The 19,810-nt window shown below is 35.1% G+C and overlaps 1 protein-coding gene across 7 annotated transcripts in view; it reads left to right on the top strand.

Moving 5' to 3' along the window:
- AP3B1 (adaptor related protein complex 3 subunit beta 1) overlaps nucleotides 1–16,117 on the top strand; it is a 262,968-nt gene extending 246,851 nt beyond the window's left edge. For all 7 annotated transcript variants that reach the window (XM_041752074.1, XM_041752073.1, XM_041752077.1 and 4 more), the window contains 2 exons: nucleotides 3,447–3,585; nucleotides 15,395–16,117. In XM_041752074.1, the coding sequence (XP_041608008.1) occupies nucleotides 3,447–3,585; nucleotides 15,395–15,548 (293 nt within the window). In that variant the 3' untranslated portion in view covers nucleotides 15,549–16,117. The remainder of the gene's footprint in view (nucleotides 1–3,446; nucleotides 3,586–15,394) is intronic.
- Nucleotides 16,118–19,810: the final 3,693 nt, after the last annotated feature.

Consider the following 19,810-nt stretch of genomic DNA (forward strand, 5'->3'; position numbering starts at 1 on the left):
AAGCTATTTGAAAATTTGTTTATATGAAGTATTTGTAAATCCTTGCAAGTCTCTTGGCATTTCTGTATCATTCTTTCTGTCTTCCTGAATTCATTCTTTGATATGGGACTTGATGCTGGCAAATTTACCACAGCTTTAAAGAGTCTTTTCAATAGCATCTTTTTAGTTATAGATTTCAGCTGGTTTGGTAATCGAGGTCTCAATTCTGAACCTTACACATGTATTCTTTTATTATACTACTCTAGGAAGAGCTTAGCTTATTTCAACAAATGATACCTAGAAAAGACTCACTAACTGAAAATCTTAAACATCCATTTCCTCAGATTTTATCAGTGCAAACTTCTGGATAGTAAAATACTAGTAAAGTTATGAAGTACCTGTGTGTCATTGCATGCACACATTACATAATTTTCTACTTCAAATAAAATGAACTCAGATACTTAGTACCTCATTTCACAGGGCCTATGTTTTAAGACTCAAGAAATGCATTAAATGCATTAATTAAAATTTAACTGGAAAAATTCTAAATAAAAAACATGAGGAATATACTTCTATTTTTATACTAAAGATGTACATAATTAAAAGTTTGTACCATATTAAGAGTGCATCTAATACATCGCGCATATTAATTTTTTTAAAAACAGAAAAGGTTTCATTTCTGATACGCAGCCTGATCTGTCATTGTTTTTCAGTTGTTGCATTTAGAGTTTCATGGCTAAACATGAGTCAGGTTGGTGGTCAAAGTGCTTGCTAAAAGAAAGACTTTTATCCTATGTATTGAAATTAACTATAATACTTGTATTAAGAACTTGAAATGAGATGCATGATTTTTCTCATTGAGTTTGGAGCATTGCAGAGTTAGTGATCTAGCTGTGGAATGATTTTGGTGCTGAAAATAACGTGAGACCCTTTCAAAAAAAATTTGGTTTCTTAAGGCAGTTTTAATAATTATGAGACATAAGCCAACTGTTCATTTCAAACTGCCTCCTCTTACTCATTTTCTTCGTATGTTAAATTAGAAATCTAAAACTTAGGAAAAAATTTTAATTTTATTTTCTTATATTGATTTATATTTTAGCGATTAAGTACAGCTGATGAACCTAAATTAAGTACTCTGTCCCTCTGCCTCTCCAAAATTTAGGTGAATTCTAACGAAGCAACAAATTCTGTAGTCTGACAGTTTTAAAATATTTTCCTGGTGACTTTACCTTTGTTATGTATGAGCAGCCTATACAGGTATCTAAAATCAGTTTTTTATAGGAGAAACTTTTAATGATACCTTGGCATATTTTTCTTTCTCGTTAATTTGAGAATTCCTGATATATTTTCATTTAGAAAAATCTCTGGTTTAAGAAACCTAGAATGTTTACTTAATTTTATTATGATTTATGCATCCATCTTATGGTTTCCTAGCTAGCAAGATGCTAATTCTTTAAATGGTCAGACATTTACTATTTTCTGGCCCTTAACTACCACAAGCAATCATATTTGATGCCCCTTAATTAGAGCACCTTTTTTTCTTTCCAGGTTCTTTTTCCACCTCAGCAATCGAGACAATACATTTGCTTACCATGCTGCTCTCCTAAGTGTTCTTTTGCATGTAAATTAATCTTGATTCAGTTTACACTGTCATGCTGAGTGGTACAAATTGCCTATAACAATAAAACAGCATGAGTTAAAAATAAAGGGGGGTGGGAAGGCAGATTGAATGTGTGCCTTACTTGATAGGATGTTACTTTGCTTTATGCCAATACATTAGCTGACGATAATGAATCTTCTGTTCTGAAAAGCATGGTTTAGTTGATTTTTTAAATTTTACTTCAATGGAGCAGTACCTTGTCTTTTATAGACCAAGTTAGACAAACCATTAATGACAAGAGTGTTAAGGTTAAATATGAAGCAATGCATTCACTTCTCTGAGTGCTATCCATCTTTCCATTTACAGGAGCTTGACAAAAGTACTGGCTTTGTACAACATTTCCTTTAATTACATGCTGCGGGAAACAGGCTTTTAACATAAACATAGTTGCATTCATTTATTCAGCAGTTGCTCTTCAATAGAGCTTAATGGAGAAGGTTTAAATCCTAAATGAGTACACACATCTCTCAGCAGTGTTATGTCAGCATCCACTGTGCTTTACTTAAAAGCAGTGTTTGACTGCTTGTGTAGTTTTTAAAGCTTTTGCCTAATATTGAAGTTAAACAGTCTAAGACAGAACATAGTGTCCCCAAGTTTGAAAGTGGTTAGTAAAAACTGCTTTTTGGTAAAAGCTAGATAAGTCTTTTTACAGTGTTAGGCTTTCATATCTTTGTGCTGCTAATCATAGGGGATCTTTTAAATTTCAGGTTGCATTTGCAGTAAATAACTAAATTAAATATGTAGCCCTGAAGGTTCAGGGCCTTTTAAAAACATAAAATCAAATTTTACCATTTTCATGAATTTGTAAACTATTGTGCACATATCAAATGTTTCAAAAGATTATCATTTTTACTAGATACCATTAGATGTCAATGACTTATATCACAGTTCAAGGTAGATGGCATTTATTATAATTATTTTGGTTTTTTTTTAACCTCGGTACTAAATTTCTATGTTTGTTCTAAATGGCATGTTACTGAATTCGTTCAATGAACATTTTTACATGAAATTCTGATATTAATGACATGTCATGTTAACCATAGGAGTTTTGTTCATAATTTTGCTTAGCTTTTTTTCTTAAATATCAATTTTAAATGTCTTTGGAACTTAAGGTTTTCCATTCACATTTTTTCCTTTGCTTCCAAATGTATTGCTTCAGAAATTTCGGTTGGTGTTTTTGTAATTAATATATAGTCCCATTCACTAGGCAAATACTATTATATTTAGAGATAAATATAATATAGCTGTTTAGATACGTGTGCATTTTTTAGAACCACGTTAACTGTTCAGTGACTTTAAGTCATTGCTAAGATACCTTTGATCCATCAGTTGAGGCCTTTCATCAGGTAATGGTGCTGGTTATTCCAGACTCACTTTCATTTGTTCGTAGGCAGCATTTGGCAAGAGAGATCTATGAATGAAAAAGGAGAGGGGAAAAAAATTCTTAAAAAGTAAAAGTGTGAATAGTTAACATAGTCTAAATTAATTGGGTATATTTTTTAAAAGGGACTGAAAATGAATAAAATCTTTGTGGTTCCACATTTGTATCTTATAGTATTGAAAATCAGATATATTAAGAGTTAAGTTCCACTGCATTTTAAAATACGTTTTCCTACACGATAAGGATTTAAAATTTTTTATAACATTTGCAGTTATTTTAATTCTATGATAATTATCTTGAAAATTGTATTCTGGAGTGGCGGGTTTTTTTTGGAAAAAAATTTTTAAATTTTGGTTATGAACTTAATTGTTTTATTGTAATTGTCATAAAGAAATTAGTAAAGGGAGCCTTCTTTTCCTTTTACAGGGATGCTAACAGGAATGAATGAAACTTCTACTGTAATCATTGCTGCACCACAGAATTTCACTCCCTCTGTGATCCTTCAGAAGGTTGTAAATGTAGCCAATGTAGGTGTAGTCCCTTCTGGCCAAGATAATATATACAGGTAGGTTTATCAACATGTGATATGAAGATGTTATGTATATATATGTACATGTAAATATGTAATTTTCAATTCACAGTTTTCCTTGAAAATAATAACCCTGAGACATCTGGGTGACTCAGCAGTTGAACATCTGCCTTCAGCTCAGGGCGTGATCCCATGGTCCCAGGATCGAGTCCCACATCGGGCTCCAGTCCCACATCAGGCTCCCTGCATGGAGCCTGCTTCTCCCTCTGCCTGTGCCTTTGCCTCTCTCTGTGTGTGTCTCTCATGAATAAGTAAATAAACTCTTTAAAAAAAGAAAAGAAAATAATAACCCTGAGGGACGCCTGAGTGGCTCAGCAGTTGAGCACCTGCCTTTGGCCCATGGCATAATCCTTAAGTCCTCGGGATAAAGTCCCACATCGGGCTCCCCACATGGAGCCTGCTTCTCTCTCTGCCTATGTCTCTGCCCACCCCACCACCACCACCACCCCCCGTCTCTCTTGAATAAATAAATAAAAATCTTTAAATAATAATAATAGCCCTGAAACCTGTATCTGCCTCCCTCTCTTTGTTTCTGATGAGATATTTAATTGATTGATTTGTGTTAAGGCTCTCTTCCTATTTCATGGAATCTTTAGTACACTGGAATGGACTATCCTGAAGGGCAGACAGTGTACTTGGGTTTTATAATAGTTTGGTGATTTGTAAAGTTACCTTTTATGAGATACAGTTGAGAATTTATCCTATTTCACCAGATTCAGTGGATTTCCAGGAAGAACTATTTTATAAAGCAGTGCAATTGTACTTTTTCACTTGAAATGGAAGAAGTTTGGGTACCACATTCAGAGTGATTTTTACAGTGATCCCTTAAGAGAGATCCCAGTAATTAAGGAGCTTTTAGAAAACCAACGTAGGGCCAAATGCAGCTTCTATTTCTTAGACCAGATATATCTTCACCACCCAGCATCTAAAGCATGAGATCCAAGTCATTTTCCTTAAAGGTAGGAGAAAATGTGATTAATATGGTTGCCCTCTTTGTGATCTTATATGTGCCAGTGGCTTGAAATGAAAGTAAAGACAAAAATGATTGCCTTAAACAAACATGCAGTTATTACTTAGTCTTCTGTGAGCTCAAAGGAATTCATTAATTCCATCTTTAATTCCTTTGCCATTCCACTGACAATGGTACACTTCTGCCTTTATCTATGTATATAGAAAATAAATTTAAAATCAAAGAGAATGACTTTAGACCTTAAAAAAAAAAATGAGGAAAGGGGAGTACCGGGCTAGCTCAGTCAGTGGAGCATGCAACTCTTGGTCTCAGGGTTTTAAGTTTGAGCCCCACACTGGGTGTAGAGATTACTTATAAAATCTTAAATTTTTTTTCAAATTAATACAGAGGTAAGAGAGCCCCCTTATAAAGAGGATTGCAGTTGATCTGGGTTTTAGATTTATCTTTGCCATTATTGGTTGTGGTAATTTGAGGCAAGTGATAACTTCTTATGCATTTTAAGATCTTCATCTGTTTAGATAGGGATGGCAAGGAAAAGAAGGGGTAGTGAAATGAAATTCTTTGTTATCTGTGGAAAAACCTTGGTCTTGGCCTTCGAAGAACTCAGTTCAAGTCTTGATCTGCCATTATTGAATGAGAGCGAATCTGCCGTTATTGAAGGTGTCTAACATCATCTACTAATTGTGACAATGAACACTGCATTAATCAAAAAATTTACCCTATTTTTTTTGTTTTGTTTTGTTTTGTTTTTAAATAAAGGTCCTTGGTTAAGTTATTTAGCAGGTCTGATGCTTCCATTTCTTAATATCTGACAAATCCTATCTATCTCACATAGGGTGATGATAAAATAATAAAATGGATATTAGGTCATCATACTGGTACGACCATGCAAATACAGCTTATCAGTTAATGTTGTTCAGTAGGGGGAAGAGTGAAAAGAAGGCTTTTCAGTGAAAATATTTTTACTTTCTTGGCAGGAAGTGATTTTCTCTAGCAGAGGTTCTTTGATTTATTTATGAATACTTTGAATTATTGAAATTCCTGAAACACCAGAATATCCTTATACAATATGAAATTTTACCTGACACATCTAGTATCCAGCAGTACTTCAGTCCTGTTTTAGTATGTCCTTCTGTAATGTACAAAAAGACATATGATCACCTGTGTTTATGTTGGAACTTCTGATTTTTTGTTTTGTTCTATATGTGGGTTAACTTTTCTGAAAGCAATGGCAGCTTTCCAGATTTTTGTTTCTTAGAAGAAAACAGCCAGATTACCTTCTCAAATCCAACTAATATAAAAGCTACCTTCCTATTGGGAAACAGACTAAGAAAGAAACTTAGCACAGTTGTGTAATTTCTATTAAAGCATTGTTTGCCTGTAACTAGTCTTGGTGGTTTGGAACTTAATGCCTTTTCAAGTGATTAAATTATAGTCAATTCTCAATTGTCTGTACTAATGCAGGGGAGACACACAACTAAAAACTGTTTATATTTGGCTCTGGAATACAGAGATTGCACTCAAACTTAATGTTTATGGTCCTTGTACACATCTGCAATGTCTTGGCACTTCTCTAATCTGGCTGTATGATCAGTAGCCTGGTGTTTGGCTCTGTAACTTGGGGGAAGAGCCCAAGTTACTACGCAGTCAAAAGTGAAAAACATACCTATCTATAATTAAGATTAGGTTGTGCTGTCTTAATTTGCCTCACAAGTCTCATTAGACGTAACTGAAAATGTTTGCATTCGTTCTCATAGTATAGGCGTATTAATGTTCTAAATTTCAGAAAGCTTCCAGGCAATAAACACCTGGAGTTACTTGTATTTTTTCATACAGAAATTGTTAAAAATTGTCATCCATATGTAACTTTTTTTTGCCAATTTTTATTTGCAGTAACAAAGATGAACAATTGTTGGTAAAATCTGTACTGATGCCTTTCTTAATGTCATTTAAAATGAAGTAGCAGTTACTGTTTATATTACAATAACAAATGAACAGTTTATCACTTTATTGAGTTGTACTCATGTTTTTAACTGTAGTGTTTGGTATCGTATTATCCTCTGGAATTAATGAGTTACATCTAAACTTATATGTCAATCACAAAATTGAAATCCTTGTGAGCTTTCTGACTTATTTATTCTTCTGTGATGGTTACTTTTTGAGTTGATGAAGAGTAGGACCAATGCCATTCTTGTATTAATGGTAATTGATTTAAGATGACTTTAAAAGAACAAGGGTGAGAAGTATTTTGAATATTAGTATTTTAAGATATTAAAATTTCCAGTACAATCAATACATTACTCTTGGTGGGCCTATATTCTATTTAATTTTTCAGGATCTTTTATTTCTGAGATGACTATTCAATAAGCATCAGAGTATTCTTTCTGACCATTCAATGAATAAAGTTTCCACTGTCTAACTTTGGAATAATTTATTCCCACTGCTCTTAAAATTTGAATAGTTTTTACATTAAATGCCAAGTTAAAGAATGGTTAATATAAGAATTATCTACGAAAAAGGGAATCTTCGTTAATATGCAGAAGTGCGTAATAGCGTAAAGTAGATATTTTAATTGAATACATAGCAGAAAATGGTTCCTACATATCAACAGAGAATGGCCTCCATTAAGAAAAAGTCAATTAAAGGAGCACAAGTTTTATGGAATTCATTTAAAAAACTAGGAGCATTTCTTATGTAATTAACTGCTTTTCAAGATCAGTGAGAAAGCATATCTGCTGTGAGATTATATGACCTTTAGTTTTGATTTTCTAAATGAGCAATAGTCTTAGAAAGCCAACCAGTATACTTTTGAAAGACAACTTTATTTTCATTTCTGTGGGACTTGCTTGGTGATTCAAAGGGCTGCTCTTTGAGAACAAAACCATCCCATTAAGATATACAGAGTTATGGTCATTATGGCAATCTGCTATTTTCCAGATGACAGTTACCACATGATAAGGAGTAGTACAGAAATGAGAATTTAAAAAGTCATCAAAAAAGCATTTATTAACCACAGTGCTTAATGTCTTCATGTCCTGTGTTAGATATTCGTATTAAAACATGTGAGATTCTATGTGTTATAAAAGTCTTAAAGTGTATTATTTAAGACAATACTAATAAACTGATATATAATAAAGTGTATACAAAGGCATAATGAACAACAGTAAGCCAGTATATGAATGGACTGCAAAAGGGAAAGTGTCAATATTTAGTGTGCAATGTAGAAATTGCGGTGCCTTTGCTTTTATTACATTGCTTGTCCTCTCACACAGGTACTAATGTACAGTGACCAAAAAGCAGAAAGCTAAATGTCTATAGCTCCAAAATCTTTAAGGTTTTTCTGTACCAAAGAATCCTGTGGAGGGTTGTGTAAAACTCATATTCGTGGGTCCTGCACCCAGGGACTCAGATTTGGTACATCTGGGGCATGGCCCAGGAATCTGCAGTTTAGCCAGTGCTCTACCCGGTTATAAGGCCAATAATGTTCCAGAGTTTATAGTTTGAGGCTACCTTGCACTATCAAGAGTTAATGATAGCCACATGACACATTTTATGTTTATGCATTTCCTTTTTATAGATTAGTTATTAAGAGATGCTAATAGATAAGATGTTTGGTTCGTTTTTCTCTTCCAGCTATGCCGTTGTGCTCCAGCAAGAGTATACTGTTAATTATATTAATGTGTTATAGTCTTGTCTGTGCAACAGTCTCAGACCACAAGTAAAAGTTTGTCTTTCACCAGTCCCAGCATTTTAACCTAGTTTCCAGAATTCTGACATTCAGTAACAGTGATGTTGTTCAAAAGAATTGTCACACTACCTAGTCATTTTGCCCTTTCGTGAACAACAGATTGACCCTGTAAGGAGAAATATGTGGTAAGTTGATGAAAATGGAAAGCCTGGTCTCTGCCATGATTCTATTTTAGTTCTTATTTTATTCAACAAGAACCAAAACAGGGCAGCCCCTGTGGCGCAGCAGTTTAGCGCCTCCTGCAGCCTGGGGTGTGATCCTGGAGACCCAGGATCGAGTCCCACATCGGGCTTCCTGCATGGAGCCTGCTTCTCCCTCTGCCTGTGTCTCTGCCTCTCTCTTCGCTCTCTCTGAATGAATAAATAAATAAATCTTAAAAAAAAAGAACCAAAACAGTTTTCATTATTAACTTGTATTCAATACTTATAGTCCTTTCCTTGCCCCATGTATCTTAATCTGTATTTGGATCTTATTTACTCTGTCAGTTATTTATTTTTTTTTATTTTTTTCTCTGTCAGTTTTTTAATTTGCAAGTTTTGAATACGTGCAACTTTTGAATAATTACAGTCTTAATAGAAAAAACATTGTTTTACTATTGTTACTCAGGTCCTTAACTATTAGGAAAGTCTAGTGCTGTGAATAGAACAGTATATCCATGGCAACCTGGCAGTCAACTTTTTATCTTACCAACATATTTATAGGTTTAAAATTAAAGGATCTTTTTATTTAACTGAAGTACATGTAAAGAACAGTTTGTTTCATCTCTAGGCCTTAGTTCATCCTGTGAATCACTATTATCACATATATGTTAAATGATTATTAATAGGAGAAATACTGTATATACGACCATTTCCATCATAAAATGTCTATATTGTGCAAGTCCTTCATTTAATATATTTTGAAGACTTGTGACAGATTTTCTTAGTACTAGGGTTACAAACATGAATGACAGTCACTTCTTAGTAGGGCCTTTGATATTTCCCTTTATTCTGTTCTTAGGTTGCTCAGCCTTTGAGCTATTGTTTTTGTTGTTTTATTTCTTTTTCCCTAATAATCATGAAATATTTAAATATCAAGTAATTTTAAAGGACAATAACAGAAAACTGTCTTAGTGCCCTTAGTGCCCTAATTTTATTAGCCTTGATACTGTAGTAATAATACCTCAGCTGTCTTAAAACAAAATTTTTTGTGAACAGTTGTTAGTATAAAGATATCAGGCTTTGGTCTTTTAACTACTGTACAAGAAATTTGGAATTTCAAACAGTACTGAAGATCTGTGGAACTGATTTAGAAATCCGAGTTCTTGTTCAGGTTGGAGTCTGTCCACTAGGGGGCAGCACCGCTTTTATATCTGCTGCTTTGATCTCTGCAGGTTCTGTGCACAGCGTTTCATTGAAAAACAAATGTGGACCTCAGTTAATTTTTACACGGAAAGCATATCTGGATATTTCAGAAATAACCAAACCATACAGCTTATTTTGCTTTAAAACATTCTTTAAGTTTTATTTAATTCCACCGTTTGTGAGGTAATATTCTGTTATGCAACAGCTTGATAGGAATATATATAACTGTTTTCATGTAGACATGAAAGAGAGGAATTCTTGATGATTTTCCTTCTGGGTTGACCGTTTTATAAGGAATCAAAGAGAATAGGGTAAGAATGTATTTGTTTTACTATTTGGCTTGTTGTTAAGGCCCATCCCATCCCACTCCCATTGACAGACAACCTAGAAATGCTTTAGAATAACTGGAATATTTCATGTCTTCTTTGAGAAACTACACTTAGATTTATTTAGCTTTCCTGTATAAAGAAAGAGAATGAGTCATTCACAGGATAGTATGGAGAATCATTTTTTTATACCATGTTTAAAGATGAGAACAGAATACAGAAACTCTTAAGTTGTGACAGTAGCTCATTTTTTTGTTTTAACTCTTCTCATCAGATTGTCAAAGAAAAACACTATAATATTGCTGGCTGATTTTTTAAAAATAATAGGGAAAAATACATTGCTTTGGCTGAATTCTCTAAACTAGAATCACATGTAATCTTTTTCCTCAATATTCATTCAGTTAGGTAATGCACTTAACTTTAAAATACAATTGTATAGTCAACAAAAGGAATTTTTTTACCACTTAACAAATTCTTTGTTTAAAACGTTCTGTAATAACTCAAAGTAATAAGGATTTGTCATTTTAAATTCTTTGGAAAATAATACTCCAAGTCACCATGCTTTGGCATTTGATGTTTGGCTTATTGAAACCAGTATTTCTTACATATAATCATTGTGTGACTTCATTACACATTTGTCAACTTTGGACTAATTATTTTTATACAGCTAGGGCAGGGCACTGCATCCTGTGATCGTCTTTCTTACTAATAGGATTCTATCTGCTTCAGCAGGCAGTAATTGAAGGCTTCATGTAAGAGTAGAGGAAAAAAAAGTTTTAGCCTGAGTAGGCCATTGTCACAGCTTCTGGTAACCAGTAGAACAGAAAACATGAGAAAATTGAACTCAGAATAGAAAAATCAGAAACCAGGAAGACTATCCAAGAGAAGAAAAAGCATGTCCTAGAGCTGTTGCTTTAAGTGTGGCAAATATGATTCTACTTAAAATTTTTATGTTTGTGATTACCCTGGAGATTGATACAGTCTTTCAGATAAATACTTTTTAATTCACGTTGTCCTGTTGTAGTTGTTCAAACAATTGAGTTGTAGAATTTCTTTTCCTTCTGACAACATTTATGTTCCATAGCCAGTTTCTCATAAATCTAAAAAAAAAAAAAAAGTATGGCTTAAGTGCACGAGGGAATAAAGCCATGTATTGTAGATAATAAATTTATACCAATTTGTTTTTGTTATCTGAGCTTTTTTCATAATTCTGTCGATAGTTAAGACAAATTAAGTTTTTTAAGAAAAGTGGTATCTTTATTTAGGTTTGGCAAGCAGCTTATTTTGTCTTTTTCTTTAATCTTAAGAATTTCTACAAGCTTCAAAGATTAAATGTCAATTGTTAAAGATAATAGACAAAAAGACGTAATAAAATGAAATACAGATATATCTAAATAGTTTTACCTTCTCAGTTGGTGATTACAAACAGCGAGTGCTTGGTGGTGGAATGAAAATGAAAAATTATGAAAAACACCTAGATGGTATCCTTTTAATAACATGGAGCCCATCATACATAGGCAATACATCTTTAACTGTCACCCTCTTATTTGTTCTCATTTGTGGTGTTACTGGTGTTTGAGGTTGGTTGGCCTCCCAGAAGTCCCTCCCTGTGTTACAGCTCCATTCAAAAAGATTTTATATTATTCACTGCTGGTGTCTCTTTTGAGGGAGTGGAAAGTAGTGACTGTTTAAAATATTTTAGATCTTTAAAGGCAGAAATTTGAAAGTTATTATGACAAAGCACCAAGTCAGGATGCTCTGAATTCCATAATGGTGCAAATTCAGGTACACAGTTTTGAAGGGAAATATCTTCCCTCTTAAAGTTTTTGGAATAACAAAAGATTATATGCATATTAAGTAAATAAAAACCTTTGTTTATCTGTTTACTAATAAAACAAATATTTAGGGTGCACTTTGCATATTTGAGATCGTATGTAATCCAGAATCAGAATACTTGGGTTCAAATTTCTGCTCAACCATTCACTAGCTGTGTGCTCACGAGCACGTTCCTCAACTTCTGAGGCCTTAGTTCCCTCATCTATAAAGTGATCTGCCTCATAGAATCAAGCAAGTGCCCGCTATACAAAGCATTTAATAAGTGGAAGCTGCAGTTGTGAATATGGTGATCCAAAAACCGCACATGCCTTCTGGAAAAGTGTCTGTCTTCATTTGAGGTCAAGTATAGAGGTCCTGATGTCAGCTATTAAATTTAACATAGAAGTATTTGACCCAAGCTGTCTTTATAAACATTGTTTCTTACCTCCCAAAGCTAGCTATGTATTATTTATTTACTGGTATTCTTTCCATAACCATCTTTTCAGTGTATGTTAAAGCAAAGCCTGTTTGGGCATTAAGTGATTAATAAATTTGGCGGGGGGGTTGGGGGGGAGGTGGCTCTGCTTTTCATGGACCAAAACAACCCAGTTGTAATCATGCTGTGTTCCAATTAAATACATCCTTTTTGAACTGTGAAATGAGAATGTCAGAACATCTGATCTAGTCTTCTACTTTAAAACATTGCTTCCACCATTTGTGCCCACTAGAACAGAGAAACTTAGTTTAAAAAGGCAGTAGCTTTTACACCAGCTAACAGATTTTATTGCTAGGATGATTTGCTTAGCGTGTTTCTACTATAGTGTAAGCAAAGATCTCTTTTCTTTCATGCCCCTATTCTTTACAGTATTGAAAATTTTGTTAATAAGTTCAAAAACATGTACAAGACACTAATTTTAGTCTCTGTAAACATACTGACATCAAGACTGACATTTGTCTCTGCTGAATTTATGTTACTGTACCATCAACTCTTAAGTTTTTAATAGAAAAGAGATAAAATGTGCCTTGGGGCTGTGCAACCCTGAAATTCAAGTGCTTTTGTGTCCCTATTCAGACATAATCTCCTTCTCTGTAGTCCCAAGGCACAAGTGTTAAGTAAATAAAGGGACTAATAAGACTATTGTTTACATAATTATAACCCTGTCAGAAATAGGGACCTCTGTTGAATTATGTGTTGAATGAAGATTTGGTGATGACCAAATCTGTGGGGGGGGGGGGAGTTACATAAATGAGAAGGACAGTAGAGCTACCTAATACCCTTTGGTTTAACAGACATACAGACATGGTTTAAAGAAATACAGAAACAGGATTCTCCTGTGACACAGAAGAACCTCAAAAATGTGGACAAAAGAAATGCATAAACTTGTTAAGGGGTAATATAGAAAAGAGGGTCTTTTCTATATTGTGATATAGAAAAGTGATATTTGTGTTTTCTGGAAGATGGAATTAGGTACGCAGTTCCTTTGTCTTGTGTGGACATCTGAAGAGCACACCGATGTGTATATTATGAGAATTTATAAAATCTCTTTAAAAACACTGGTATGGGAGATCCCTGGGTGGCTCAGCGGTTTAGCGCCTGCCTTTGGCCCAGGGCGTGATCCTGGAGTCCCGGAATCGAGTTCCGCGTCAGGCTCCCGGCATGGAGCCTGCTTCTCCCTCCTCATGTGTCTCTGCCTCTCTCTCTCTCTCTCTCTCTCTCCCTCTCTCTCTCTCATTCTCTCTCTCTCATTCTCTATCATAAATAAATAAATAAATGTTTTAAAAATTTTTTAAAATTAAAAAAAAACACACTGGTATGATTTCACTTCCTAAACTGGTTACTTACAGTTGCTTCTCTCAAGTAGAAAAACTGCTCTGTCAGATTCCTTACCAGTCTTCACTTTGTTTGGAGAGAGTAGCTTTCCATGTTTGTAGAAAATAAAATAAATGAGAAGGCTTCTAACATACTTTATCAACAACCCACTAGCTCACATTTTAAGATGCAACCTGAAAGTGCCGATAATATTTTGTTACGTAAAATTAGCATATTTGTTTTGTTTTTGAGTCATTATTCTTATAATCGTTGGAAAACTGATTTTCGTGATTCTGTTTCAGTCAAAAATGGCTTGTTAGTTTTCAGAAAAAGAATCAAGTATGTTATAAGATCTTGATGTCATTTTTTAAAAACTCAAAAAAGAAATTACTTTTCATTTAAAGAGAATCTGCTTCCTGCTTAAGTGGCTAATATTTTAATTAAGTTGGGAGTGAAGTTTTTCTGAGTGTCTCCTGATAAACTCCCTCTTTTATGTTGATGGTAATTAAACAGATCCCTGAGGACACCGTGGGCTCTGCGCAAGGCCCATGCTAATTGTCAGACATGAGACACTGACCAGTTGGTTTGCTCTTGAATAGTCCGCAGCGTGCTGTCAGCGCGGCAGTTTTATTTTTATGTATTGTGAGCTGTTGTCAGGGCTAACTGGGTGCCATTGTGGCTGAAGATGTTGCGCAAATTGAGGCAGATGGCTCAGATTCAGACACGTGTCATACAGAAAGGGGAAAGGGGATTGGCCCTGCAAAGTGGGGTCACAGCAGGTCACAGACCTGCTCTACACTTGTTAGTGTTTTCAAAAGCTCATGTGCGGCAACTTTGTTTTTCTCCAGCCATCCCTGCAATCAAACCCCCTCCCCCCAAAAAAATGTGTGGAACATGCTCCATGTGGGAAACAGAGGCCTGGGAGGGTACCGTCCTCTTCCTTCACGTCTCTGGGGCTCAACTGTGCGTGCAGAATGAATTAGCAGGATTGACAGAAGTTCATTGTGCCTCCAACGGCTTTTCAGTCAATTGCAGTGCTTAAAAGGCTAGTTTTGCTTTTAATTCCATGTAATTAGTAGATTCTTCATGTCTTGGAATTTAGTAATGGAGACTTAGACCTCGAGTTTCCTCTATTCTAGAGCAAAAAGAAGTATCTAACGTTCTGAACGTTAAAAGTTTTAAAAAGGAGGAGTGTGGTGTTATACCTGGCATGTGATTTTGTTACGTGTCATCATCAACATTAGAGATTGAATTTGAATATTTTAACATGCACGCATGAATTTCTGAAACGATATGAGTTTTATAATGTCCATAAAATTATTTAACTTCTTGAGTAATCATTTTCACATATGAGGAATTAAAATTTCAAGCTCTTTGAGAGAAGTACCTTTCCTTAGTATGTCTCAAAAATAAAAATACAGTGGTTTATTTTAAATGGCCCTGTGCCTGACGAAATGTTAAACATCAAATGAATGATTCCCAAATATCTATTAATGGAGAATTATTCACACATATCTATTGTCCAAACCAAAAAGTAAAATAGACTTACTTTTCTTATTCTGTTCTAACTGTGCACTAAGATTACCTGCTTGTGGTAAGCATGGTGCTGGGCAGTTTATCGATTTTTTAGAAGAATGCTTGGCTTTGGGTTTTTGGCAGTAGGGAACCTGTAAGAAATTACTGAAAAAACAATTATTTTAGACTTATTTGAATCTGTGCTGTCTCCTTTCCCCCACCGCCCTCATAATAAAAGGTCTCTTTCTTTCCCTTCAGGTTTGCAGCTAAAACTGTGCACAGTGGGTCATTGATGCTCGTCACAGTAGAGCTGAAGGAAGGCTCTACAGCCCAGCTTATCATCAACACTGAGAGAACCGTGATCGGTTCTGTTCTGCTGCGGGAGTTGAAGCCTGTCCTGTCCCAGGGGTAACCTGCTTACATCTGGACTTCAGAATCTGGCACACAACAAAAGTGCCTGGCATCCACTACTGCTGCCTTTCATTTATAATAATAGCCCTTCCATCTGGCAGCGGGGAAAGAATACACTCTTGACATTCTTGTCTCCTGCTTTAGAATGCTAGTGTGTATCTATCATGTATGCAATACTTTCCCCCTTTTCGCTTTGCTAACCAAAGAACATATATTTTACTGTCAGTTTTCTCAATTCTTGAATCCATGTGGCATTTTCACTGGCCTGCTACTTCTTCTGGCCTTCTCCTCTTCCTTCTCCTTTTTCACAATGATGGGCATGAATTGGGTATTTTAAGTTCATTGGAAATCACCCTCCGTCCCAGGTTAAGCAAAAATTAGCCTAGAAAAAGTCTAAATGGCATCTCAGCTTGGTATGTGAAAATTGGAGTAGCATACTTTTTAGAGTTAAATACAAAAACAACAAGATCTCTACAGAATTTTGTTCTGTGAATTTCCTGGTATTGTAATTGGTTATTGACAACGCTCATCATGAAGTCATCTCCAAATAATAAACTAGCATATGAATAACATGTGTCTTTGCATTTTTAATGAGAAATTGTATGTAATACTGAAGTTCATGGGCTGATAGTTATTTTAAAGCAAATGGTTTGAGTATTATATTCTGCAAAGAAGCAATCAATGGGGTTTAGTTAGTGAAAGAAAAATGACTTTCGAACCCAAATAGATTTTCTAATTGTTTAGAGAATAGTGAACTCCAAGAAAAAAAAAAGATATATTGAATAACAATAGCAAAAATCATGTTATAAAATAAAATGTCTCTGTGCAGTCTTAATTGTAGAGATCATTATAAGGTATATTACACCTGCTGGATATATTCTTTGGATCTCATTGTTCCTTTAGGAATCTTGATGCCCAACTTAGATGAACTGAAACACCTTTCGAAACTAACCAGTAGGGATCCCTGGGTGGCGCAGCGGTTTGGCGCCTGCCTTTGGCCCAGGGCGCGATCCTGGAGACCCAGGATCGAATCCCACATCAGGCTCCCGGTGCATGGAGCCTGCTTCTCCCTCTGCCTATGTCTCTGCCTCTCTTTCTCTCTGTGACTATCATAAATAAATAAAAATTAAAAAAAAAAAAAAAAAGAAACTAACCAGTATAAACCTAATCATAGAAATTTTTTTAAAAGTTACATAATCAGCATATTTGCACTTTTCCCTGGAGTGTCTGTTTCCTAATTTAGGCACATTACTGTTTTTATTAAGATTGTCCTATAGCTGGGAAACTTTTTTCTAAGTCTTTTATACCTTTTTAAAACCAGTTGAAATATTATTTACCTTTCTGATGTAAGGTAATAGGCTTTAAGAGAGTATATGCTAGTTAGTTCCCTTTCTGTAAAGCCACATAAAGATTTTTAAAAAGTAAAAAGAATATACATCGAAAGAAATACTGTGGAACATATATAAAGAGGAAAAGAACAGAACGAACATTCTTGGAAAATACATATTGTGAAGAACAAAACAGACCTAAAAAAATATTTAAATCTTCAAGCTCATGAGCTGGAGAGAGAAAACAAGATTGATAAATTGTCCTGCTCTTGAAATACAGCAATTAATCTGGGTGAGAAGAAATAGCGCTGTCGAAATCATGTGTTCAACCTCACTCTGGAGCCTTACATGTCATGGCAGTGTTGACACTCAGAAGCACCTCTTGCATTTTTTGCAGCCTCTTGGCATTCCCATTATTAATCCTGTTTCTCAGGGCTTGCTTCACAACTTTGGATTTTTAAGTCAACAATTTTTTGAAATGTTACAATTTTACTGGCTAAATACCTGTTTTCTGAATAACGTATTTACACATGATGCATCAAAGCAGAAAGAAAATGTATGTTGTGATGTAGATAGGTTTTTGTTTTCCTTAAATTAGGGCACTTATCTTTGAAAACAGGTCACTCATAGGTATGTATGTATTTAAAAACTAAGGGGACACCTGGTTGGCTTAACCCTTACATGTCTGCCTTTGGCCTAGAGTCCTGTGATCGAGTTCCACATCAGGGGCTTCCTGCAGGGAGCCTGCTTCTCCCTCTGCCTGTGTCTCTGCCTTTCTCTCTCTGTGTCTCTCATGAGTAAATAAATAAAATCTTTAAAAAATAATAATAAAACTAAGGAAATTTCAGTAGAAATTTATTTTTGAATAAGAAATTTGTGATAGTTTAAGATTTAAAATCTGTACAGAATAATGTATGCTAACAGTTGAAGCCATTTTAACATCAATAGTTGAATATCAGTAAAATACTTTTCATATAAGAGAAATGAGAAAAAATGATCAAAATCACAAGTTTAAGATGGAGATGGAATGGGGGCTCTTCCTTTTTTGGTACAATGTTTCAGAGTTCCTTACCTCATAGTTCCTTTAACTTTATCATAATCCATGATTATCTCTAAATTGTTCCATTGAGTCGAGTTAGTCAATGTTGAATTCTTAATTCTAGCTGTATTTTTTCATTTTAATGTCCACTTAATGGGACATTTTATATACACCAATCTTGAAGAATGGCTCTCACAGTATATTTCAGACTGAGCCTCATTTTTTGTTATCACATTGCCTCATTTTCAGTATCCCAATATATTTGCTTTATTTATTATAAGAAAAGGAGAATGTTTTTATTCTGAAGAGACTGTAACAAAGAACTTATCAAATTAAAATATTTGATACTTGCCCTTCCCAGTAACTATTTGCAAACATTCAAATAACTTTATAATAGCTTATGAAAAATTTGCCCTTGTAACCTATGGTTCATGTTAAGAAGGTGTCTATTACAGTAAAGGAGACGAATTCAGAATAATGAATAACATAAAGAGAGGTTTTAAAAAGCAAAGTTTAGCTAGTTAGAGGAAAACCTAAGCTTTTCTTTTACCTTCTTTGTTTCCTCTCTGTAATCTCTCTATGGCTCTAGGGAATGTGTTTAAATGGGGGAGAAGTCCTCTTTTCACATAATAAGAGGGGGAAAAGTACTGTTATAATGCAAAATTATCAAAGCCTTAAGACTGCATCCATGGTGGAAGGTGAAGAACTGTGATAACCCTTGTCAGAGGTATAGTAAAATAGAAGATACGCTCTCTAATCCCAAGGGAAAAAAACAGTCCAATTGGCAATAAATGAAGAAATGGCAGTGTGGACATTGCTAAGTCAGCGAGCCCTGGTTTGCAAACAAATTTCGCTTACAAAACAGGCTCATCTCCTTCTCCACCCTCACTCACTTTGAGTGCCGAGTCCAGTAGCTTTAAGTGAACTGTCAGCTTCCAGAGTCGTACTGAATCCATCTCTTCACCTCTACCTCCCCTCTTCTCACACAGGTGACCTGACCAGACCAGCCACTGGGTGCACACTTCTTTTGTTCTTCCATAAATTGAAGGTAGGTTAATTGAAAGGCCTTTTGATCATGTACTTGCCTTTTTTTTTAATCATCCGTTTTCTTCCAACTTGACCAGTTACCTCAAAAAAAGTTTTCATGATCACTTTCACTCTCTTCTTGAGATTTTAGAGGAACCAAAAAAAAAAAAAAAGTTTATGATAGTGTTATACTCCTAGATGAGTAGAAATTGTGTTTAATAGGAAAACATGCTGTTAAATGGACCAGAAATTTGTTCCTGGATCTTCACAGTCTCCATCTCCTTTCTTTATGCGACTTTCTGACAAATAACGTTCAGTATGAGTAATTTTTTTTTTAATTTTTTATTTATTTATGATAGTCACAGAGAGAGAGAGAGAGAGAGGCAGAGACACAGGCAGAGGGAGAAGCAGGCTCCATGCACCGGGAGCCTGATGTGGGATTCGATCCCGGGTCTCCAGGATCGCGCCCTGGGCCAAAGGCAGGCGCCAAACCACTGCGCCACCCAGGGATCCCTCGTTCAGTATGAGTAAATGAAGGCTTTAGTCTTTCCATCTTGGTAACATTTTTTTTTTCCTACCATTTTTCAACTGTCTTATGGCATAAGCACTATTTTAAGATCTGACCTGGTAAGTTAACTACCATGGGAAATTGTCTTTTGAATAAAAACGTTTTAGGTTTCACATGATCACTTGACCAAAAACTTGGAACATAGCTGTTTGAAAGCTGAAATCGTTTCTGGAAAGAGTTGTGAGGCAGTTGCCTGGATAGTCCTATCAAGCCAGTAAGAGCTATTGGATTTAAGGGGAAGAAGTGTTCACTGGGTTAGAGAGGTCTGAGAAGTTTCAACTGAGGCAATGAAGCTCGCTAGG

The sequence above is a fragment of the Vulpes lagopus genome, chromosome 4, assembly GCF_018345385.1.
Source record: "Vulpes lagopus strain Blue_001 chromosome 4, ASM1834538v1, whole genome shotgun sequence".
NCBI classification, from domain to species: domain Eukaryota; kingdom Metazoa; phylum Chordata; class Mammalia; order Carnivora; family Canidae; genus Vulpes; species Vulpes lagopus.